The 26,003-nt window shown below is 46.3% G+C and overlaps 1 protein-coding gene across 2 annotated transcripts in view; it reads left to right on the top strand.

Moving 5' to 3' along the window:
• The window catches only part of atp8b4 (ATPase phospholipid transporting 8B4), a 176,661-nt gene that overhangs the window by 129,976 nt on the left and 20,682 nt on the right, over window positions 1-26,003 (top strand). For both annotated transcript variants that reach the window (XM_078427515.1, XM_078427516.1), the window contains 9 exons: window positions 2,561-2,749; window positions 3,134-3,249; window positions 7,565-7,729; window positions 10,835-10,946; window positions 15,662-15,767; window positions 17,778-17,919; window positions 19,447-19,630; window positions 21,636-21,859; window positions 24,334-24,417. In XM_078427515.1, the coding sequence (XP_078283641.1) occupies window positions 2,561-2,749; window positions 3,134-3,249; window positions 7,565-7,729; window positions 10,835-10,946; window positions 15,662-15,767; window positions 17,778-17,919; window positions 19,447-19,630; window positions 21,636-21,859; window positions 24,334-24,417 (1,322 nt within the window). The remainder of the gene's footprint in view (window positions 1-2,560; window positions 2,750-3,133; window positions 3,250-7,564; window positions 7,730-10,834; window positions 10,947-15,661; window positions 15,768-17,777; window positions 17,920-19,446; window positions 19,631-21,635; window positions 21,860-24,333; window positions 24,418-26,003) is intronic.

Raw genomic sequence — 26,003 nt, 5'->3', positions numbered from 1 at the left:
GTAGAGTTGCTGCTTTACAGCGAATGCAGCGCCGGAGACTCAGGTTCGATCCTGACTACGGGTGCTGCACTGTAAGGAGTTTGTACGTTCTCCCCGTGACCTGCGTGGGTTTTCTCCGAGATCTTCGGTTTCCTCCCACACTCCAAAGACGTACAGGTATGTAGGTTAATTGGCTGGGTAAATGTAAAAATTGTCCCTAGTGGGTGTAGGATAGTGTTAATGTACGGGGATCGCTGGGCGGCACGGACTTGGAGGGCCGAAAAGGCCTGTTTCCGGCTGTATATATATGATATATGATATCCCACTTTCTCATCCACTTCCTACACGCTAAGGGCGATTTACAGAGGCCAATTAAACTACAAACCTGCAATTTTGCATGTGGTTGATGGTTGGCGTGGACTCGGTGGGGTGAAGAGCCTGTTTCCATGCTGCATCCATATCTCTATCTCTCTTGGTGTATAAAGCTTATGAAGAACATCTTGTTTAATATCTGTACATCTTGTATCAAAGCCTGCAGAATTTGAGAAACATGGCATTTCTAGTCATCGGTTCATATGTGATAGGAGCAGAATTAGGCCACCCGGCCCATCAAGTCTACTCCACCATTCCATCATGGCTGATCTATCTTTTCCATATTCCCCTGCCTTCTCCCCATAATCCCTGACAGGTGTACCAGTCATTTTGAGACTCGAGCCCAAGGATTAACCCGGCAAAATTTGACGGGATCTATTGTGCATCTTTCTTTCTTTCTTTCGTGTCCATCCTATATGTTTCAAATGTTGACATCATTGTCATCGTCCGTCCTGAAAAGGGCACAAGCTTCCGGCGACAATCAGTGGGAGCCTCACTTGTTATAATAGATGATGGTTGTAGCAGAAGTACCTCAGGACACTTCCAGTTTCCAGCCCCGTGAGGTGGACACTTCTGCTATGGGGCCGTCTATTCTGCTGATTTGATTTATTTGAACGTACATAAACGAACAGAGACAGTTTCTTTCACAGTAAGAAAGAGTGAATCGTGAGATGACCATTTCTTTGGCTGATCAGCCAGGAATAAATGGAAGTGCATCTGGCCTTCCCCTCATTAGTTTTCACTGCGTGAGATGTAAGCTCAGGGGCTCAGATGTGATGAGAACAGAGCTATGTTGTGTTATTGCCACCGAGCTCTTGTTTGTATGTTTTATGCCAGTACAAAGCAATTGAGCACTGATTAGAATCCTGCCTCAGTCAACGTGGCTGCTGAATGTTCAGAGTGCTGGATTTGGCATTCTGCTCTGGTCAGCCATGGTTGAATGGCAGAGTAGACCTGATGGGCTGAATGGCCTAATTCTGCTCCTATAACTAATGTGAGGATAGTGTTAGTGTATGCGGCACGGTAGCGCAGCGGTAGAGTTGCTGCTTTACAGCGAATGCAGCGCCGGAGACTCAGGTTCGATCCTGACTACGGGTGCTGCACTGTATGGAGTTTGTACGTTCTCCCCGTGACCTGCGTGGGTTTTCTCCGAGATCTTCGGTTTCCTCCCACACTCCAAAGGCGTACAGGTATGTAGGTTAATTGACTGGGTAAATGTAAAAATTGTCCCTAGTGTGTGTCGGATAATGTTAGTGTGCGGGGATCGCTGGGCGGCGCGGACTTGGTGGGCCGAAAAGGCCTGTTTCCGTGCTGTATCTGAAATATGAAAATATGAAAAATAATAATAATATGCGTGACCATTGGTCGGCATGGGCTCGGTGGGCCGAAGGGCCTGTTTCCACATTGTACAGTATCTCTAAACTAATTCTAACCCTAAGCTAAACTAAATCTCTATTTAAATTGTTGCAAAATAAAAATTATGCTTTTGTGCAGTGGTGTACAACCGAACAACTTTCATCTCCTAACTGACAGTCAGATCCTTGAGACCATGATTACTTCCTGCACTCTGGTGTAGGTTTAGGTTTATTGTTGTCAGGTGTCGTAGGGTTTTGCATGCTATCCAAACAGATCAGATAATGCAGTACAGAAATATAATCAAGCCAAACTCAAGTACGACAAGGGACGGCCGGCTCTGTGACGCAGCGGTAGAGTTGCTGACTTACAGCGCCAGAGACCCGGATTTGATCTTGACTACAGATGCTGTCTGTAGGGAGTTTGTGCGTTCTCCCCGTGAAAGCGTGGGTTTTCTCCGGGTGCTCCAGTTTCCTCCCACATTTCAAAGACGTGTGGGTTTGTAGGTTAATTGGCTTCTGTAGATTGTAGATTGTCCCTCGTGTGTAGCATAGTGCTCCTGCACGGGATGATCGTTGGTTGGCGTGGACTCGATAGGCCGAAGAGCCTTTTTCCACGCCGTACAGTATCTCTAAACTAAACTAAGGTAAACTTCGTAAACTGGAGAGTCTGAAGAAGGGTCTCGACCCGAAACATCACCCATTCCTTCTCTCCAGACGATGCTGCCTGTCCCGCTGAGTTGCTCCAGCGTTTCGCGTCTATCTTGAGGTAAACTAATCCTCCACTGAAATTGTAGCAAAATAAAGATGCGGTGCACTGTACACCAATGACCAGTGTGGTTGGGTTTGGTTTGCAGCTGAACTTTGTTACCAGGCGCAGTCACCCGATGAAGAGGCGTTGGTCACCGCTGCAAGGAACTTTGGTTTTGTCTTTCGATCTCGAACCCCGGAAACCGTCACCGTCAACGAGATGGGCAAACCGGTCGTCTACCGCCTGCTGGCGATCTTGGACTTTAACAACGTGCGGAAGAGGATGTCCGTGATCGGTGAGGCGGATCCACACTATCATGTCTTGCGCGATCGACACAAAATGGTGGAGTCACTCAGCGGGTCTGGCAGCATCTCCGGAGAAAAGGAGTGGGTGATGTTTCGGGTGAACACCCTTCTTCATTCAGTCTCGAGCCGAGACGTCACCTACTCCTTTTCTCCGGAGGTGCTGCCTGACCCGCTGAGTGACTCCAGCATTTTGTGTCCCATCTTCGATGTAAACCAGCTTCTGCAGTTCCTTCCTGCACACATAATGTCCGGTGCATTTGTTGCTTTCCCAACTAATTATTATTCCCTGCTTATTTTTTGTTGAAGCAAAAATTAAATTTAAGTGCAACCTTTTTTTGTGGCATTCATAGTAACTTTACATCCTCTTGTTGCAGTTCAAAATCCTGAAGGGCAAATAAGACTTTATTCAAAGGGAGCTGATACCATACTGTTTGAAAGGCTTCATCCATCCAATGAAGAATTGATGTATGTGACATCGGATCATCTCAGTGTAAGTGCCTCCTCTCTCCTCCGCACATTTATTAGTTATTGGGGTAGGTTATTGAAAAGCATAATGATGATTAAGCTTGACCCGAGCAGACATAGTTGCAATAAAACAAATATTGGATTCTGCTTTCCTTTAAACTCTTCTGTGCCGACGTGTCTTTGTAATGCAGGGGGTGTGGAATTGGCAGGGCACACGACTTGTTGGTGTTTCCGACCAGATGAGGTTCCAGTCACAAGGTGGTGCCAGAATCAAAAGAAGCCCAAGAACAGGGTACAAAGCGCTGGGGGGGGGGGGGGACTCAGCGGGTCAGGCAGCTGCCAAGGGTGCAGAGAAGATTTACGAGGTTGTTGCCAGGACTCAAGGACCTGAGCTGTTGGGAGAGGTTGAGCAGGCTGGGACTTTATTCCTTGGAGCACAGGAGGATAAAGGATGATCTTATAGAGGTGTACAAATTCATGAGAGGAATAGATCGTGTAAATGCACAGTCTTTTGATCTGAATAGGGGAATCAAGACCAAGAGGACGTATGTTTAAAGTGAGGGGGGGGGGGGGGGGTTTAATAGGAACCTGAGGGTTAACTTTTTCACATTAAGGGTGGCGGGTGTATGTAACAAGCTGCTGGGGGAAGTAGTTGAGGCAGGTACTATCATTATGTTAAGAGACATTTAGACAGGTCCATGGATAGGACAGGTTCTGGGTCAAGATTGGGCAGGTGGGACTAGTGTAGATGGGGCGTGTTGGCCGGCGTGGGAAACCCACGTGGTCACTGGGAGGACGTACAAACTCTGTACAGACAGCAACCCTAGTCAGGATTGAACCCGGGTCTCTGGCGCTGTAAGGCAGCAAATCTTCCGCTGCGCCACCGTGCCGCCCAAAGTGTAGATGGAAACAAATAGATGACGTTTCAGGTTGGGACCCATGTACGTGGCATGCTGAGTTCTTCCAGCGCTTTGTTTTCTGTTTGAAGAAGGATCCCAACCTGTCCATTCCCTCCCCAGATGTTGCCTGACCCTCTGAGTTCCTCCAGCAATTTGTGTTTTGCTCAAGATTTCCTGCTTCTGCCGTTTCTCGTGACGCCACAGTTCAGAACTGCCAGAAGAAAGATCTGAACAATTCAGCGATGGCCTGAGATTTGATCAGGCTGCTAACCTGCCAAATTGCCTTTTGATACTCCCCAAATATATAGAGTTTGGGATCCTGATGTTTTTACCTGATGGAAGCACAAGTGCCATAGTAGTTGATTTGTGTAGATCTTTGACACCCTAGACATGAAGACCTTTGAGACCTTTGAAACCTTTAAAGCAATGTTTATTTTTGATTGATCAGAATTGACCAGAATTTGAGAAACCATCTCGCCACAGAAAGGCAAACGTCACTGTTAGGTCGAACAAAGTCCCTGAACAATTGCCATCATCAACTTGGTGTATGGTTGCCAACTATCTCACTCCCAAATACGGGACTAGGACCAGCCAGCGGCCCCGTGCTCCCGCTCCACCAATGGCAGCCGCCCAGGCCGGGAGGCAGGTTGCTACGCAACATCCGTTAGGCGGCGCCCGCGCCTACGGACCTACACCGTCCGGAGCGAAAATTTCGGAAACTTAGAGTGTCCAGACCTAAACTGTCGGGGCCTACAGTGTCCGGGCCTAATACGGGACAAGGCCGGCCCCGTACGGGACAAACCAATTTAGCCCAAAATATCCCGGCTAATACGGGACAGTTGGCAACCCTAACTTGGTGTCATTGATTAGAATTATTTACCTGATCACAATAGAGTGCAGGCTTCAAGCCTCATTGATGTTGTGTCAATAGTTAAAACTGCCACCGTCAATGTGGAGAAAAAGAGTCTCAATTAATCTTCGTTCCATTTGTTTCCTGGAGTATGGTTTTAATTGTCATGCTGTGTTCTGGAGATGCACTTCAGAAACGTTAAAATAGCAGGACTAATCCTCAAGTGAGCTTTGCAACGTGATATTTTGCATTAAGGATTGCACTGGGCATTGAAACCATGGAGATAATCAGCAGGGAATGGGAATTGATACAATCATCTAGCTCTGTGTTTGTAGGGTGTTCTACAAACGCAAAATTTGACATGCAAAACCTTTGTGTGTCTGTGTCATTTCCATTCAGTTCAGTTCAGTTTAGTTTACGAGCTACAGTGAAAAGCTTTTGTTGCGTGCAAACCAGTCAGCGGAAAGACAATACATGATTACAATCGAACCATCTGCAGTGTACAGATACATGACAAGGGAATAACGTTTAGTGCAAGGTGAAGCCAGGAAAGACCAAACAACGATAGTCCGACTGCTCTGGTTGCAGTAGGATGATTCAGGACTGCATGATAGACGTGCATATACCATGAAAACCTTCACAAATAGTTGAGGGATGCCTTTTAGCCCTGTTGCATACCTCCCAGGCAATATGAAGGCCTGTCTCAGCACGTGCCTTATAGACCACTTTGGTGTGTAACCTACTGCAACCAGAGCAGTCGGACTACCTTTGTTCAGACTTTACTGGCTTCGTCTTGCACTAAACTTTATTCCCTTATAGCACATAGTCCGAGGGTTACCAATGAGGTAGATAGTAGTTCAAGACTGCTCTCTAATTGCGGTGGGATGGTTCAGTTGCCTGAAAGCAGCTGGGAAGACACTGTCCCTGAATCTGGAGGTGTGCGTTTTCGCACTTCTGTTTTACTTGTGTATATACCACAGCGGCACAGTGGCACTGCTGGTTGGGCTGCAGTCTCACAGCACCGGAGACCCGGGTTCCATCCTGACCTCAAGTGTGTGTCTGGTCACACTTTTGAGATGCATGTACACACATAAGTGATCTTTCAGGCACGTGCCGAGACAGGCCTTCATAGACAATAGACAATAGGTGCAGGAGTAGGGCATTCGGCCCTTCGAGCCAGCACTACCATTCAATGTGATCATGGCTGATCATTCTCAATCAGTACCCCGTTCCTGCCTTCTCCCCATACCCCCTACTCCGCTATCCTTAAGAGCTCTATCTAGCTCTCTCTTGAAAGCATGCAGATAATTGGCCTCCACTGCCTTCTGAGGCAGAGAATTCCACAGATTTACAACTCTCTGACCTAAAATGTTTTTCCTCATCTCTGTTCTAAATGGCCTACCCCTTATTCTTAAACTGTGGCCCCTGGTTCTGGACTCCCCCAACATTGGAAACATGTTTGCTGCCTCTAACGTGTCCAACCCCTTAATAATCTTATATGTTTCAATAAGATCCCCTCTCATCCTTCTAAATTCCAGTGCATACAAGCCTAGTCGCTCCAGTCTTTCAACATTCAACAGACCCGCCATTCCGGGAATTAACCTAGTAAACCTACGCTGCACGCCCTTAATAGCAAGAATATCCTTCCTCAAATTTGGAGACCAAAACTACACACAGTACTCCAGGTGGGGTCTCACTAGGGCCCTGTACATCTGTAGAAGGACATCTTTGCTCCTATACTCAACTTCTCTGGTTATGCAGGCCAACATTCCATTGGCTTTCTTCACTGCCTGCTGTACCTGCATGCTTCCTGTCGGTGACTGATGCACTTGGACACCCAGATCTCATTGTACGTCCCCTTTTCCTAACTTGACATTGCCTGGCAGGCATGCAACAGGGTTAAAAGGCATCCCTCAACTATTTGTGAAGGTTTTCATGGTATATGCACGTCTGTCATCTATAAGTTTAAAAAAAGATGCAAAGTGATGGAGGTAACTCAGCGGGTCAGGCAGCATCACTGGAGAACATCAGAGTTGATGTTTCAGGTTGGGACTCTTGAGTCTGAGTCTGGAGAAGAGTCTCAACCCAAAACATTGCCTGCACTTGTTCCCTAGAGATGCTGCCTGACCCGCTGAGTTACTCCAGCACTTTGTGTCATTTTGTCTTTGTGTCTTTTTCTTGCAAACCACCATCTGCAATTCCTTGTTTCTCCCTCTAAGTATAGTTGCACATACTGGTCAGTAAACTAAATCTACAGTACAGAAGCAGAAGTTTTTAACGCACTTTGTATCAAACTTGGCACAAACTGGATTTAACTTTCTAACGATAGACACAAAAAGCTAGAGTAACTCGGCGGGACGGGCAGCATCTCTGAAGAGAAGGAATGGGTGACAGTCTGAAGAAGGGTCTCGACCCGAAACATCACCCATTCCTTCTCTCCAGAGATGCTGCCTGACCCGCTGAGTTACTCCAGCTTTTTTGTCTTATCTTAAACCAGCATCTGCAGTTCCTTCCTACACTTTATCTTACTGAAGTTTATTTTCCGTGCAAGGAAATTCTACTTTGCGTCTTCTAATTTGTTTTAAACGCAGGAGTTTGCGGGAGAGGGACTGAGGACGTTGGTGCTTGCCTACAGGGACCTGGATGAAGCCTACTTCAATAAGTGGCAGAAAATGCACTACCACGCCAGCACTGCCCTGGAGAACCGTGATGAACAACTGTCTGCGTTGTACGAGGATATTGAGCAGGACCTGATGGTATGGGCGTGCAGGGATTAATGTTATACATTGCATCTACACTCACCCTGAACTATGTATAGATGCTCCTCAACCTACGATGCATCGACTTACGATATTTCGACTTTACGATGTCGCCACGCTGGGCAACGGTAGCGAGCCGCAGCTCGCTTCCGGTCACGTGCTCAGGTGTATTTAAATGCGTTTTCAAATGACGATATTTTATCGGAACGTGACCCCGTCGTAAGTTGAGGAGCAACTGTATTCTAATTTGGGTGGCACAGCTGGTGCAGCGGTAGAGTTGCTGCCTCACAGCGCCCGAGACCCGGGTTCGATCCTGACAATGGGTGCTTGACTGTACGGAGTTTGTACCTTCTCCCCATGACCGCGTGTGTTTTATCTCCGAGAATTCCGGTTTCTTCCCGCAACTCCAAAGACGTGCAGGTTTTTAGGTTAATTGGCTCGGCGTAAGCGTAAATTTGTCCCTAGCGTGTGCAAGGTGGTGTTAATGTGTGGGGATCACTGGTTGGCATAGACTCGGTGGGCCGAAGGGCTTGTTTCCGCACTGTATCTCTAAACTAAACTAAACCTGTGAAGTTGAACTTAAGTAATTCACCATGCCTCCGGCAATGCGGTGGTTTGTACATCACTTTGGCAACGACTGTGATGTCTTTCACAATGTCTTTTTAATAACAGAGATCAGAGATAGTAACTATAAGGAGAAGTTGGACAAACTTGGATTGTTTCCTTTGGGCTGAGTGGGAGACCCGATAGAAGTATATAAAATCGTAAGAGGCATAGATAGGGTAGACAGTCAGAACCTTCTCCCCAGGGTGGAAATGTCAAAGACTATGGGACATAGTTTTAAGGTCAGAGGGGCAAAGTTTAAAGGGGATGAGTGAGACAAGATCTTTTTTTGACAAAGAGAGTGGTGGATGGCTGGAACGTGCTGCCTGGGGAGGGGTGGCAGAGGCAGAAGCAGATGCGTTTTACGAGGCTTTTAAATAGGCAGGGAATGGAGGAATACAATAGACAATAGGTGCAGGAGACAATAGACAATACAGAGGCAGAGAGGATCAGTTTAACTTGGCATCATGCTCAGCACAGACATTGTGGGCCAAAGGACAAGTTCCATTCCTGCATTCTATGAACTAGTGAAATTATAAGTGTAGCACGATGCCTTTTTGGGCTGCATTCACTTCCACATGGTGGCAGGCAGGCATGCACAGCGACCTCTAGTGTCCATTTACATCAGGTGCGCAGAGATCATCTCTGCAATGTGCGACTGGAAGGAGGTTTATTAAGTGCCGGTGTCTGCGTTACCTAAAGGGGAAACAGCCTTATCTTGTCTGAGGAAGGGTCTCGACCCATTACGTCACCCATTCCGTCTCGGAATCGGTGGGCCGAATCACCTGTTTCTGTGCATCATCCCTAAAGTCTAAAGATGCAAATTGTCACAGTCAAGGTCTGTTTATTTTCACGTGTGCCAATTAAGGTACAGTGAAACTCGATTGCCAAACTAAACAAAAAGCAACAAGACACACAACTACATAAAAGTTAACATAAGCATCCACCACAGTGGATTCCCCACATTGCTCACTGTGATGGATGGCAATAAAGTCTAATCTTCTCCCGTCTTTATTCTCCCGTGGTCGGGGCGGTTGAACTATCCGCAGCCAGCGATTGATGCTCCCGCGTCGGGGCGGTCGAAGCTCTCACGATTGGGGCAGCCGAAGCTCCTGCGGCTTGCAGTTCTCGAAGTCGGTCACTAACCAGGGACCGCCAGCTCCACGATATTAAGTCCGCAGGCTCCCGCGGTTGGAGCTCCCGAAGTCGGTCCCCAGCAGAGGCCGCCAGCTCCACGGTGTTAGGCCGCAGCGCGGACAGAGATACGATACAGAAAAAGTCGCATCTCCCTCGACGTAAGAAATTAAAACAAGTTTCCCCCATCCCCCACATAAAACAAGCTAAATAACACTAAAACATACATTTAACACATACTAAAAAAGAACAAAGAAGGAAAAGGACAAGACAGATTGGTGGCGAGGCAGCCATTGCGGGTGCCACCCGGTGGTTTGGAGGTGGAACGGGAGGGGGAAAGGGAAAATAGGTGCCAGTCCAGGTTGGGCACTGGGAAGGGGGGGGGGGGGGGGAAGAGGACAAGGGGTTGGGTTTGTTCCATAATCTCTGCTCATAAATGCATCATGGGATGCAGTTATCATTCTGCTCTACCTGCACCGATCTCCAGTCTGTTCATCGTAAAAGCCAGCAATCCATTGGTCCTTCTTAGTACTTTCAGTCATTGGCATGACTTCTCAATGGAAGCTTCTCCAAAGTCCCTTTAGATCTTCACACCTTCTGTATTTTTGCCAACACCATTCAAAGTGGCATCATAAAGCTTTTTTTTTAATAGGGGATAGAGGTTACAAAATATCTTCATACTCAGTGTTAATCATTCAATTTACTTATTTCAGAAAATAATATATGGGGATATGCCAACAAGATATCCTTGGGACTCCACCGTACCCAACCATGAAGACTATGATATACTGATCAATGTTTCATGGCCGAAGCCTAGTTTTAGTTTAGTTTTTAATTTATAGATACTATGTGAAAACAGGCCCTTCGGCCCACCGAGTCTGGGCCGACCAGCAGTCCCCATGCACTTGCACTATCATAGAAACATAGAAAAAAAGTGCAGAGGATAGGCCATTCGGCCCTTCATGCCAGCACCACCATTCAACATGGCTGATCATCCAAAATCAGAACCCCGTTCCTGCTTTCTCCCCATATCCCTTGATTCCGTTAGCCTGAAGAGCTATATCTAACTCTTGAATACATCTTCCCTACACACCACTAGGGACAATTTGCAACCGAAGCCAATTAACCTACAAACCTGAACGTCTTTGGGATGTGGGAGGAAACTGGCTCACCCGGGGAAAACCCACGCGGTCACGGGAAAAACATACAAACTCCATACAGACAGCACCTGTAGTCAGGATCGAACCCAGGTCTCTGGCGCTGTAAGGCAGCAACTCTACCGCTGCACCACCCTGCTGCACCAAATGAATGTGAAAACAAAGCTTCTTTCTAAGTTTCATTAATTGTGTACCTAACTTTGTTTAGTTATTAGGAGCCACTGCAGTGGAAGACAAACTACAGGAAGGAGTTTCTGACACAATTGCCAACCTAACCCTGGCCAACATTAAGATTTGGGTACTGACGGGGGATAAGCAAGGTATTGTAAATGGCAACCTGCACACTTTACCAAAGATTCATTTACATTTTCCATTATTGCAAGGGATAAAGGCTATTCTGGATTCTGACCTCTGTAATGTGCTTATCAGAAACAGATCCAAAATGGCGCCCAACCCAGGTGACCTTTTTGTGCGCGAGTCCCAGAAGTGGATCTGCAATCACTCATTACAATCGCTCCACTCTTTTAAATCTCTACTCCTACAGCTGTACACTGTGGACGGCTCGATTGTAATCATGCATTGTCCTTCTGCTGACTAGTTAGCACACAACAAAAGCTGTTCACTGTACCTCACTACATGTGACAATAAGCTAAACTGAACGGAGATGGACTAGAATGAAATGATTGATTTAATTTTTTTTCACCTGAACTTTATTTTTAGATCGGAACAAAATATCTTTTTGCTGGTTGACTGGCTGACAATTAATATATCAATCATTTACAAATGCGTAACTTCGGTTGAGAAAACTGCATTGTGCACAAAAGAATGTACGACCGTTATAGACAATAGACAATAGAAAATAGGTGCAGGAGAAGGCCATTCGGCCCTTCGAGCCAGCACCGCCATTCAATGTGATCATGGCTGATCATTCTCAATCAGTACCCCGTTCCTGCCTTCTCCCCATACCCCCTGACTCCGCTATCCTTAAGAGCTCTATCTAGCTTTCTCTTGAATGTATTCAGAGAATTGGCCTCCACTGCCCTCTGAGGCAGAGAATTCCACAGATTCACAACTCTCTGACTAAAAAAGTTTTTCCTCATCTCTGTTCTAAATGGCCTACCCCTTATTCTTAAACTGTGGCCCCTGGTTCTGGACTCCCCCAACATTGGGAACATGTTTCCTGCCTCTAACGTGTTGAACCCCTTAATAATTTTATACGTTTCGATAAAATCCCCTCTCATCCTTCTAAATTCCAGTGTATACAAACCTAGTCGCTCCAGTCTTTCAACATATGACAGTCCCGCCATTCCGGGAATTAACTTAGTAAACCTACGCTGCACGCCCTCAATAGCAAGGTTGGGTCAATTGGATTAGATACTATTTGAGTAAAACACGAAGTGCTGGAGGAACTCAGCAGGTCAGACAGCATCTGTGGAAGGAATGGACAGGTGACGTTTCAGGTCGGGAGTCTTCTTCAGACCGATGGGAGGGAGAAAGCTGGCATGGAGGTGGGGCAAAGCCTGGCAGAAGAGTGGGTAGAGGTGAGTGGGGGAGAGGGGGTTGTTGGATTGGAAAATGGGTGGGGGAAGTGACAAAGGCTAGAGGTGGAAAGTAGACAAATGGGTGTCAGATCAGGAGAGAAGAGGAGCGAAATGTCAAGTCAGAGGAAGGGGTGAGGGTGGGAGGGGAGCGGGAAGCGTGGGGATAATGGGAAACATGGAACTCAGAGACGGGAGATGTTCGAAAATTGTTTGAAATTGGAGAATTCAAAGTTCATACCGTTGGGTTGTAAGCCCCCCTAATGGAATACGAGATGCTCTGGATACAGATACAAAGTGCTGGGGTAACTCAGCGGGTCAGGCGACGTTTCGGACCGAGACCCTTCATCAGACTAGTTGCCTAGTTGCTGAGTCGGGCCGAGTGGCCTGTTTCCGTGTTGTATGGCACTTGCCCCACCGCCTGCCCCCCATCTCCTTCACTTACCCCCCATCACCCGGTTTTTCCTCGGTAACGTAGTCACTCGTGGACGCCGACACTGGAAAGAGCCTGTCCCTGATCAAAGAGAATGACAAATTGAAAATCAATACAACATTTTCGCGTCCACTCGCACCGCCAGTGTACGGTGGGTGCTCTGGCGCTGACTGTACACATCCGTCTTCCATCATTGTCGGCGTGCCTGTCCTTGGATAGTTGTGCGGATAATATCAGAGGAAACTCAGTGTGCGAGACTTGGCCACTGCCGCCGAGCCACATTGACTGATGTCACCCTGAGGACTCGCGGCTCGAAGCTTTAATGAGGCCATGAACTTGATGTAATCTTCCAATATGAACAATTGTTGAGGCACAAGTGCAATCTTGTAGTGAGCCTATAACGCGGTATTACCTTATGTAGATAGATGGTTTATGTGAGAAATAAATTGGATTTATGATCATAGTGCAGCATATTGAGGTGTGACAGCTTTCTTAATATGTGTTAACCAAACTAGGAGATTGGATTGTCACTGTGTGCACTTTTCAGGATGGTACATGGCTGATGTGACCTAGAGGCTAGGAACATTAGATTTATCACATGTTACACACCAAAGCAATATATTTCCCCTGACAATTGATGTATTGATTGTCCTGAGAAAAATGACACTATTGTTGATTACCTAATTCTAGAAAAAGCTAAGTACGTTTGGATTCAGGATAAAACCTTGAAATATTACAAAATATGTTTACCCTTTCCGTGACCTTTCGGAAACTGATCCAAATGGATCTTTTCTTTATGCTTTCTTTGTCCGTATGCCCCTCTGTGTGTTTTTCCCCTCTTTCTACCAACCAAGAGATAGCAGGCAATGTTATATTAATCCTGTCCAATTGCCTTTTATATGGTTTATGAGAGGGGAAGAAATGCCATTGAATGAGACTAGTGGCAAAGGAGCTCTACCGGTTTTTAGTTTATTGTCATGAGTACTGAGGTACAGTCAAAAAGCTTTTGTTGCGTGCTAACCAGTCAGCAGAAAGACAATAGAGAGTTGTGAATCTGTGGAATTCTCTGCCTCAGAAGGCAGTGGAGGCCAATTCTCTGAATGCATTCAAGAGAGAGCTAGATAGAGCTCTTAAAGATAGCGGAGTCAGGGGGTATGGGAAGAAGGCAGGAACGGGGTACTGATTGAGAATGATCAGCCGTGATCACATTGAATGGCGGTGCTGGCTCGAAGGGCCGAATGGCCTCCTCCTGCACCTATTGTCTATTGTCTATTAATACACGATTACAATCGAGCCATTCACATTGTATAGATACATGATTAGGGAATAACATTTAGTGCAAGGTAAAGCCAGCAAAGTCCGGGGGACCTCAGAGGTAGATAGTAGTTTTAGGCTTTGCTGAGAGGTTGTACTTTGCAGAACCTTGCAGAAAAGATTTATTTGGATCAAATATAGCAAGTGTTAAAATAACATGCATTTTTCCCCAAAGACCAAGGTAAATTTATCCGTTTGCCAAAGAATTGCTTTTGGAAGTAATGCTAAATTAAATGTTTTATATGCAGAATTTGTCAATTCAGCAAATATTCGTCTTGTTGCATCCCAGCACATTGGCAAAGTGTTGCAAAGCACTTTTAATACATCTAGTTTAGGTCCCTATAGATATAGGCGGCCCACATACCCCCATGCCTGTCCTATCCATGTACCTGTCTAAATGTTTCTTAAACGTTGCAAAAGTACCTGCTTCAACTACCTCCTCTGGCAGCTCGTTCCGTGCACGCACCACACTTTGTGCAAAAAAGTTACCCCTCAGATGCACGTCCAGGAGATGAATGATGAATGAAACTCCAACTGATATTTGGAAAGTAGTCAAACTTTTGCAGGCAAAGCTAGCAGCCAATCTGCACACCGCAAAGAGTCCTGAGACAAATGACCACTTAATCTGTCATAATAATTGATGAATAGCCAGTTAATTAATTAATGACAAGCTGATCTACAATAATCAATTCCGGCATTTACAAAGCAAATTAATTATTCATTTCACCAGGATTAAGTTCCTGGGTTTTTCTTAAATTATAAATACATCTTCATTGTAAATGCCATCCTCAAAAGATTACATTAGAACACAGAACATAGCAAGATTTCAGCACAGGAATAGGCCCTTCAGCCCACAATGTTTGTGCTGGACATGATACCAAGATAAACTCATCTCACCTGTCTGCACATGATCCATATCTGTCCATCCCCTGCATATCCATGTCTGTGCCTGTTTAAAATCCTCTTAAATGCCACTATCATATCTGCCACCACCACCACCACCCCTGGCAGCACGTTCCTGGGACCCACCACTCACTGTGTAAGAAAAATCGCCCCGCTCGTCTCCTTTAAACTTTCCCCCTTTCAATAGAGGTCCTTTTACCGAGGGTCGGGGAATCAAGAAAGGGCACAGGTTTAAGGAGAGAGGGAAAGATTTAATACCAACCCAAGGGGCAACTTTTTCCACACAGGCGGTGGACAGATGGAACTAGTGCAGTTGGGACATGTTGGCCGGCGTGGGCAAGTTGGGCCAAAGACCCTGTTTAACCTCTCTTTATGACTTAAGCCCGCGTTCAGAAGTATACGTCGGTAAGTTTACATCTGATGGAGTGACACTGTGACTGTGGCCATGTCTTGGTGTGGCTGAATCAAGGTGGAGCTGTTGGTGATTGAAAATGTGGCAGTAAGAAATTGGTGGCCTAGTGAAGGGGTGGAGATGGTCCACGATTAGGGTTGCCAACTGTCCCGTATTAGCTGGGACATCCCGTATATTTGTCCCACTCAGGAAGCCCTTGTGCCGTATTAGGCCCGGGAGGCACTGTAGGCCTGGACAATGTCGGCCCGGAGGCCCGGGCGCCGCCTAACGGAGGTTGCTTAGCAACCCGCCTCCCGGCCCGGGCGGCCGCCATTGGTGGAGCGCGAGCACGTGGCAACTGGCTGGGTGAGATCACCGAAGGGCCTGTTTCCGCGCAATATCTCTAAACTAAATACACTAAACTACACTAAATATTACGTTCCTGTTTCCACACAGAGACAGCGGTGAACATTGGTTACTCATGCAACATGCTAACGGATGACATGAATGAGATATTCATAATATCTGGCCGCACAGTTATCGAAGTCCGTGAAGAAATTCGGTAAACAAATCCTAAATATTTTTGCATGCCACAAATTATTCAAATTTTTTAACGTAGCTGTTCCATTGTATTGGTTGACATGTTTGTTTTTACAAAATCTTTGCACAAAATGATTACTGTTTTTAACCGCTCATATGCTTAAAATGAAAAATGAATAGCTTATGTTAAATGGCTAAAATGTTTAACAGCCCTCCCAACCCTTCCGAATTTGGCGGGAAGTTTCAGCTTTCTTATTTCATTTCCGCCATTCCGATTTCACCTCACATTTTTCCGCAAAACAGTCGGTAATTGCAATTTGTCAATTCGGCCGTTAGAGGTCGCTAGAGGCTCCGCGCCCCGGAAGTCTCCCCAAAAATGTGGCACCTAGGCTGGGCAAGGCAGGCAATCTCGACCTCATCGGGACTTCCATGGCCGATCAGTGGGTTGAATTTGCAACCTGCGGCCGGGGCTCTGGAACTCCAGTCCAGCTGGAGCCAGCACATCTATCCCCATAGCCGACTTCCTTGGACGGCTGGATAAACCAGCAAAGCTCTGGAACAAAGAGTGCCAGAAAATCAGTGGTGGAACTGTAATGAGTAAATATTAAATTTAAGTGCAAGATTATATAACTATATTAATTAATTAAGACGGGGTTAAAATATAAAACACAGCAGAAAAGCCAATTACCACCTCTTTGGGCTGATCATCAATTAATGTGTGAATTTACTTCAACAAGTATCTCCGTATGCTTCGTCGAGTCGCATATATCAACTCTTTCATCATAACGTAGTCATAGATTTTATGATCATTGTTCTTTTATTCAACACCAAGAGAATTGGGATGTGTAAGGAAAAAGCAAAATAGAAAAACAAAACCAAACTAATTTTACTTTGTGTTGCAAAAAGTATCTCTGTTCAATATCCTTTCTATAAATAGCAGAATATACTCGTGATAGGCCTGACATTGTACATGTAGTTCAAGAACTACAGACTGTTGGAAATAATAGTCGTTTTTCACACATGAAAGTAGCGCAACACGTATGCGCATTTGGCGTGCATACTTATTTTTTGCTGAAAAGTTGCATTACGCGCCATATAATGAATTTTGATGTAAAATTCTGAATTTTGGACATCAAAATTATGAATTTGTAAAATCAAATGTTGGGAGGTCTGGTATAAGGTAGAAGTGCAGATGCTGGTTACCGAACATAGACACAAAATGGTGGAGTAACTCATCAGGTCAGGCAGCATCTCCGGAGAAAAGGAATAGCTGACGTTTCGGGTCAAGACCCTTCTTCAGTTAACTCATCCATGCTAACCAAGATGCTCCATCTCAACTGTGGACATGAACCATTTGCCCATGTTTTGCCCTTATCCCTCAAAACCTTCCCTAACCATGTACATGTCCACATATTGTTTAAATGTTGTTATACTGTAGTACCTGCTTCAACAACTTCACCTGCCAGCTCCATGTATCTGTGTAGAAAAAGTTGCCCCTCGGGTTGGTATCAAATCTTTCCCTTCTCTTCTTAAACCTCTGCCCTCTAGTTCTTGATTCCCCTAGCCTACGTAAAAGGTCTATGTGCATTCACCCTGTAGTTCCTAGAACAGTATTTGTGACAAATCTATCATTTACTGAGGTAGCTTTCCACAGATGCCAAAAAAATTGTGTGCATTTGCTGCCAGACCACATAGCTCTAACTTCAATGAAAAATACTTCCTTTGCTGGTGGAACATGTGTTTGCAAATTGTAATAGTTCAACACGTTGAAAGTGCCCTTTAGACCCACAAGCAAAAGGCCAAGGTGCTGGGGGAACCTAGCAGGTTTCCAACTGATGTTTTTGAAGTCTGAAGAAGGGTTCTGACCCAAAACGTCACCGATGCATTTTTCTCCAGAGATGCTGCCTGATTTGCTTAGTTACTCCAGCATTGTGTATCTATCTTTGGTAGTTTTAACACTGGTCGATGTTTCAATTGTGGAATTTGGCTCCATGTACAGTTATGAGGTTCTTACATTGTCCTTGCATTCTAGAGCAGCACGCGAGCAAATGATGGGGAAACCAGTTTGCAATGGACACGTTTTCTCTGAAAAGAATGCAGCTTCGCAATTCAGCTCGGTGGTTGAAGAGACGGTGGTGGGAGACTTTGCGCTGATCATTAACGGGCACAGTTTAGTAAGTGTGGAGTGTGTCACGGGGATTTATGTGCAAGTCCTTTAATGCTCAACAAGTCATCGAATACTGAACCATGGAGACCAGGAAACTATCACAACATTAACTACTTCTCAGCAGGCATTACATCGAGAATGTGATCATTGGTTTTAGACTTTGGGTTAAGGGAGAAAAAGTCAGTCATGTTTCCGATCTTGCATACAGCTCTGTAACTTCTGAAGTGGTCGTGTGGATTTCACTAAAGATGTGGCAGCATAAATTGTAAAAATTAACCCTTCCATTTCCTGATTTTTCGAAGTTGGTAAGTTCAGTCATGGTTACGATACGATAGAACTTTATACATCCATCCCAGGAGGGAAATTGATCTGCCAGCAGTCATAAAAACACAAAATACATGAAACATGAAATTAAAGTGATGAGTGGAAAGGACTGGGGTTGGGCAAAGATTGTGGAGGGGGAGGGAGGGGAGTCAGTCTCAGTCTTCTCCACGACAGGAGGGGGAGGTGTTGTACAGTTTGATAGCCACAGGGAAGAAGGATCTCCTGTGGCATTCGTTCTGTGCTGCATCTTGGTGGAACCAGTCTGTTGCTGAAGGTGCTCCTCAGGTTGACCAGTGTAGTCATGGAGGGGTGAGCTGTATTGTCCAGGGTGCTCTGCAATTTGAGGGGCATCCTCCCCTCCAAGACCACCTCAATTGAATCCAACTCTGCCCCCAGGACGTAGCCAGCCTTCCTTGATTTATCTTCTATCTGAGTTTGAGTTTAGTTTATCGTCACTTGTACCGAGGTGCAATGAAAAGCTTTTGTTGCCTGATAACCAGTCAACGGAAAGACTATGCATGATTACAATCAAGCCGTCCACAGTGTGCAGATACATGATAAAGGCAAGTAATGTGAATAACGTTCACTGCAAGATAAAGCCCAGTAAAGCTCGATCAAAGGTAGTCCGAGAGTCTCCGATGAGGTAAATAGTAGTTCAGGACTGCTCTCTAGTTGCTGGTAGGATGGTTCAGTCGCCTGATAACAGCTGGGAAGAAACTGCCCCTAAACTGGAGGTGTGTGTTTTGCCCGGTGGGAGAGGGGAGGGTGGAGTGGCCGGGGTGCGACTCGTCCTTGATTATTCTGCTGGCAACAAGTGTAGATGGAGTCAGTGGAAGGGAGGTTGGTTTGTGTGACGGTCTGGGCTGCAATTGCTCGCGGCCTTGGATGGAGCTGTTCCCAAACCATGCAGAGCTTTTGCCACCTGTGAAGTTGTCTTTTCCTGATTGAACCTGGGCGGGCCGCCGTGAGGGAGGGAGGGAGAAGAACAATGGAGGACCTGGCGTGGGGGAACCGCCGGGAGGGGTGGGAGGGGGGAAGAACAAAGGCGTGGATACTTTGTAACTTTGTCAGCGCCCTTTGTGTGGCGACTGTTTGCATACCTTGGGCATGCAAGCAAAGAATTCCACTGTGACTTGCCACATGTGACAATAAAGTATTCGTTCAACCGATGAACCATTTGCCCTTGTTTCTTGTGTTTGTGTGGTAACAGGCACACGCACTGGAGGCGGACATGAAGCAGGAGTTCCTGGACCTGGCCAGCATGTGCAGGACGGTCATTTGCTGTCGGGTCACGCCGATGCAGAAGGCTCAGGTGGTGGAGCTTGTCAAAATGCACAAGAAAGCTGTCACCTTGGCGATAGGGGACGGAGCAAACGATGTCAGCATGATTAAAAGTAAGACGGATCGCCTTGCTGCTCCAGTCCGTAGATTAGAAATACAGAGATTAGTTTTGTTCCCACTTCATTGCTGTCACTTTTTGCTTTGAAGTGTGAGGAAATTGCCAATGTTGGAATCTTGAGCAAAAAAACAAAGTGCTGGACTAATGTTTAGGCAGGTACAGGTTCAGAGGGATATGGGCCAAACTCAGGCAGCTAGGTGGTCATGTCAAGTTTATTTGTCACATACATATACAAGATGTGCAGTGAAATGAAAGTGGCAACGCCTGCGGATTGTGCTAAACTACAAAACAGAATAGAAAAAAAAAAATTAACACAAAAAATAAATGAATACAGTAAATTAAATTAGTCCCTGGTGATATGAGAGTTAACAGTCCTGATGGCCTGTGGGAAGAAACTCCGTCTCATCCTCTCTGTTTTCACAGCGCGACAGCGGAGGCGTTTGCCTGACCGTAGCAGCTGGAACAGTCCGTTGCTGGGGTGGTAGGGGTCCCCCATAATGTTGCTGGCTCTGGATCTGCACCACCTGATGTATAGGTCCTGCTAGTGTAGATGGGACATGTTGGCCGGTGTGGGCAAGTTGGGCCGAAGGGCCTGTTTCCAGCCGATAAGACTCTATGACTCTGGGACTCTAGAACTCAGTGGGTCACTTATTACTGAACACCACTACTAGACACGAGGAACTGCAGATGCTGGTTTACAGGAAAAAAAGACACACAAAGTGCTGGAGTAATTTAGCAGATCAGGCAGCATCTTTGGAGGACATGGATAGGCAATGTCTTGCATTGGGACACTTCTTCAGACTAATTGAGGCAGGGTGAGGAATGAAAGCTGGGAAAGGGAGATTGGGGCAGGCCAAAGCATGGCGAGTGATAGGTGGAGACGGGGGCAGGACAGTGCATGGCGAGTGATAGGTGGAGACGGGGGCAGGCCAAACCATGGCGAGTGATAGGTGGAGACGGGGGCAGGCCAAAGCATGGCGAGTGATAGGTGGAGATGGGGGCAGGCCAAAGGATGGCGAGCGATAGGTGGAGACAGGGGAAGGGCGAGTGATAGGTGGAGACGGGGGCAGGCCAATGCATGGCGAGCGATAGGTGGAGACGGGGGCAGGCCAAAGCATGGCGAGCGATAGGTGGAGACAGGGGCAGGGCGAGTGATAGGTGGAAACGGGGGCAGGCCAATGCATGGCGAGCGATAGGTGGAGACGGGGGCAGGCCAAAGCATGGCGAGCGATAGGTGGAGACGGGGCAGGCCGAAGCATGGCGAGTGATAGGTGGAGACAGGGGCAGGGAGAGTGATAGGTGGAGACGGGGCAGGCCAATGCATGGCGAGCGATAGGTGGAGATGGGGGCAGGTCAAAGCATGGCGAGTGATAGGTGGAGACGGGGGCAGGCCAAAGGATGGCGAGCGATAGGTGGAGATGGGTGCGGAGGACAGTTCTGATCATCACATTCCTGAAAAGATGTGAAAGGGACTGAAGGTCACAGAGCAGATTCCCAAACATGTTTCCGGATCTGGAAAATGTAGCTGTGAGGAAAGGCCGGATAAGCTGGGTTGCTTTCTTGGGAATTGGTGAGGTTGAGCAAAGGTCAACTCTGCTGTGGAAAAGTGAGTGCCCGATAAAGTATAAATAGGAGGGACCTCATTCTTTGAGCTCACAGGTATGCAATGAGAAGACACAGACATAAAAAAGGATGCAGCTGATAGAGCGATTGCCTCACAGCGCGAGAGGCCCGCGTTCAATCCCGACCTCCGGAGCTGTCTTTGTGGAGTTTGCACGTTCTCACAGTGACCGCGTGGGTTTTCTCCAGGTGTTCCGGTTTCCTCTCACACTACAAAGACGTGCAGGTTTGTAGGTTAATTGGCTTCGGTAAAGATTATCCCTAGTGTGTAGGATAGTGCTAGCGTACAGGGTAATCGCTGGTCGGCTCGGACTCGGTGGGCCGAAGGGCCTGTTTCTGCGCTGTTTCTTTAAAATGTAATACGTTTGCTTTGCCAACAGCTGCACACATCGGAGTGGGTATCAGTGGTCAGGAAGGCATGCAGGCCGTTCTGGCCAGCGACTACTCCATCGGACAGTTCAGATACCTTCAAAGACTTTTGTTGGTTCACGGGAGATGGTCCTATCTACGGATGTGCAGGTTCCTCTACTACTTTTTCTACAAGAACTTTGCATTCACCCTCGTTCACTTCTGGTTTGGTTTCTTCTGCGGCTTCTCTGCGCAGGTTTGTAGTTTCTCTGAAGAAGAGAGCAATTTTTTTTTCTTTGAATCTTAAGATCCAATGCATTAATACCGAATGAGATGCAGAGAGTGAGTGAGAGAGAGAGAGAGAGAGAGAACGTGTGGCAGAGTGGGTCACAGTGTGGGAATAAAGGGGAGGCCATTTAAAACTGAGGTGAGGAAAAATCGTTTTCACCCAGAGAGTTGTGAATTTGTGGAATTCCCTGCCACAGAAGACTGTGGAGGCCAATTCGCTGGATGAATTTAAAAGAGTTAGATAGAGCTAGGGGCTAGTGGAATCAAGGTATATGGGGAGAAGGCAGGCACGGGTTACTGATTGTGGATGATCAGCCATGACCACAATGAATGGCGGTGCTGGCTCGAAGGGTCTCCTGCACCTATTTTCCATGTTTCTGTGACATAGAACTAGTGTGAACGGGCGATCGATGAACTTGGCGGGACGTAGGGCCCGTTTCCATGCTGTATCTCTGAACTCTAAAGTAAATGAACGAGGAGAAATAATGATGGATTGTAGGCTGAGAAGCTGGCCTGTCACCACTGGGCTGAGAATGTGGGACTTTGGAGAGAACCCACTATGTATTTCACCACCTGAGGTGAGTGTCCAAAACCAGACTCAGAATGGGATCCGCTGATCAGACTGGTGCCTTGTACGTTAGGATTTTAATGTTGTGGGCGGCACTGTGGCACAGCGGTAGAGTTGTCACTTTACAGCGCCAGTTCGATCCTGACTGCAGGCGCTGTCTGTACGGAGTTTGTACGTTCTCCCCGTGACCTGTGTGGGTTTTCACCTGGTGCTCCGGTTTCTTCCCACACTCCAAAGAAGTGCAGGTTTGTCGGCTAGTCGGCTTCTGCCAATTGTCCCTCGTGACTAGGATGGAAGGCGTGTGAACGGGTGACCATTGGTCGGCGTGAACTCCGTGGGCCGAAGAGCCTGTTTCCATGCTGCATCTCTAAATTAAACTTCTATAATATTTTTTTTTTAAACCAAAAATTTAGTTTTTAACTTTTCGGAGATTCAGGATCACTGTACTGGTGCGAACATCACAAACAAAAAAACTATTGGACAGAGTCAAAAAATGAATGGCAGTGTCATAGATGCCTTGCCTGCCTTTAAATGCCCCTGTGCATATCCTAGCAGCACTACCCGATGCAGGCACCGAGGGAAATCCTCAGATTTTATGCCATGCACAGAATCGCCAACATTTCATTGCTTTATTTTTCAATGAATATAATTCACCTCACACATTATAAACAAGAATGATTCTCTGCCCAGTCTACCTAGTACCTGAAATCATCATCATTGGACCAAAAACGCTCACCAAATCCACCCACAACTTCACCCTCAACATTGACGGTTTCCCAGTATCCACCTCCCCTCCCCTCACATCCGGAATCTTGGAATCATCTTTGATCAAACCCTCTCCTTCGACAAACACATCAAACACATCACCAAGACAGCCTTCTTCCACCTGAAAAACATCGCCCGTCTCCGTCCGTCCCTCTCCTCCACAGCTGCAGAAACCCTCATCCACGCCTTCATCACCTCCCGTCTGGACTACTGTAACAGCCTCCTCTATGGTTCACCCTCAAAAATAATCAATAAACTCCAATACATCCAGAACGCCGCTGCCCGTCTACTCACCCACTCCCCGACCCGTGACCATATCACCCCCATCCTTTACAAGCTCCACTGGCTCCCCATCCCCCAGAGAATCCAGTACAAAATCCTCCTCATGACCTACAAAGCCCTCCATAACCTGGCCCCATCCTACCTGACTGACCTCCACAGGCACACTCCCACCCGTACCCTCCGCTCTGCTGTTGCTAACCTCCTGTCCCCCCCCCATCCGGACCAAACTCAGATCCTGGGGGGACAGGGCTTTCTCCATCGCTGCTCCCACCCTCTGGAACTCACTACCTCAAACCGACAGAGACTCCTCCTTACTCACCACATTCAAAACATCACTGAAGTCTCACCTGTTCAACACTGCCTTCAACCACTGACCGTCACCTCACCTTATTTTCCTTTTCTGTTCGTTTACTTTTTTTCTTTTTTTCTTTCTATGTTTTAGTAAACCCTGTAAAGCGTCTTTGAGTTTTTAGAAAAGCGCTATTCAAATGTAATGCATTATTATTATTATTATTATTATTAGATGTGTTCTCAAACGTGTGAGATTTATTTTGTAGTTTTTAACTATGTAATCCACATAATTTAGTATGTGTAACTTTATAAACTGCTATTTTTAAGCCATAGGTTCAGCCCTGTCACATGTGTTTCTGACATTCCAAAATAGCAACAAATCTTACCAAATGCATTTGCATCTAAAAGACTTCATGCAATTCAGTCATCTTTAAATTCACTTTATTCTGTAAAATATAGTTTTATTTTGAAGATTGTAAACTTGGTGTACACTTATTGGCATTGGTGTATGTTGATAACTTTCTTTGTTGTTACAGACTGTGTATGATCAGTGGTTTATAACTCTGTACAACATAGTTTACACATCCCTCCCGGTTCTGGCCATGGGTATATTTGATCAGGTAAGGTAATCGATGTAGTAATTTAAATCTGTTTGGAAAGGAATAATAGAATCAGCTTTGTTTTGATGTCTATGTGTTATCTTTAAACTTTGCTGAGTTGAAGGACATTTCTGATGCTGAGAGGCATCTTTTCCACTCAGAGGGTGGTGGGTCTATGGAACGAGCTGCCAGAGGAGGCAGTTCAGCTCAGTTCAGTTCATTTTATTGTCACGTGAACTGTAGTTCAGTGAAAGGTTTTTGTTGCGTGCTCTCCAGTCAGCGGAAAGACAAGACATGATTACAATCGAGCCATTCACTCTGAACAGATACATGATAAGGGAATAACGTTTAGTGCAAGATAAAGCCAGATTAAAGAGGTAGATAGTAGATCGGGACTACTGGGGCAGGTACCATAACAACATTTAAAAGACCCTTGGGCAGGTACATGGATAGGAAGGTTTAAGGGGATATCTGCCAAATGCAGGCAAATGAGACTAGCTTAGATCTTGGTTAGCAGGGATGAGTTGGGCCGAAGGGCCTGTTTCCATGCTGTATGACTCTATGGCTTTATGTCAACAAACCTTCCTTCATAACAGAACAGGAAATCAACTAGGACTTTTGAATATCCCAGTGAAGGGAAGGGTTCTTGTGTTAACCATGATTAGTGCATCGTCATTTGGTCGAGACATCTATTAAAGATCACTCTGCTCTGAGCCGGTGTTTGAGTACTCTGATATTGGATCAATACTCATTATTTCAGCAGAATGATGATTTGCAGACCATAAGGTTATACAGCAAGGAAATAGGACCAAGATAGACACAAAACACTGGAGTAACTCAGCGGGCCAGGCAGCATTTCTGGAGAGAAGGAAGGGGTGACTTTTCGGGTCTCCGTCAGACTCATTGGAGAGAGGAGGAGAACTTCTTCAAAGTAGGCACATATTACATAGAAACATAGAAAATAGGTACAGGAGGAGGCCATTCGGCCCTTCGAGCCAGGACCACCATTCATTGTGATCATGGCTGATCATTCACAATCAATAACCCGTGCCTGCCTTCTCCCCATATCCCTTGATTCCACTAGCCCCCAGAGCTCTATCTAACTATCTCTTAAATCCATCCAGTGATTTGGCCTCCACTGCCTTCTGTGGCAGAGAATTCCACAAATTCACAACTCTCTGGGTGAAAAAGTTCCTTCTCACCTCAGTTTTAAATGGCCTCCCCTTTATTCTAAGACTGTGGCCCCTGGTTCTGGACTCGCCCAACATTGGGAACATTTTTCCTGCATCTAGCTTGTCCAGTCCTTTTATAATTTTATATGTCTCGCGAAGATCCCCTCTCATCCTTCTAAACTCCAGTGAAGACAAGCCTAGTCTTTTCAATCTTTCCTCATATGACAGTCCCGCCATCCCAGGGATCAATCTCGTGAACCTACGCTGCACTGTCTCAATTACAAGGATGTCCTTCGTCAAATTAGGAGACCAAAACTGTACACAATACTCCAGATGTAGTCTTACCAGGGCCCTATACAACTGCAGAAGAACCTCTTTACTCCTCTACTGAAATCCTCTCGTTATGAAGACCATTGAGCAGACAAAATGTGTAGG

This window comes from Rhinoraja longicauda, chromosome 33 (genome assembly GCF_053455715.1).
Source record: "Rhinoraja longicauda isolate Sanriku21f chromosome 33, sRhiLon1.1, whole genome shotgun sequence".
NCBI classification, from domain to species: Eukaryota; Metazoa; Chordata; class Chondrichthyes; order Rajiformes; family Arhynchobatidae; genus Rhinoraja; species Rhinoraja longicauda.
This window is presented reverse-complemented; position numbering and strand designations above follow the sequence as displayed.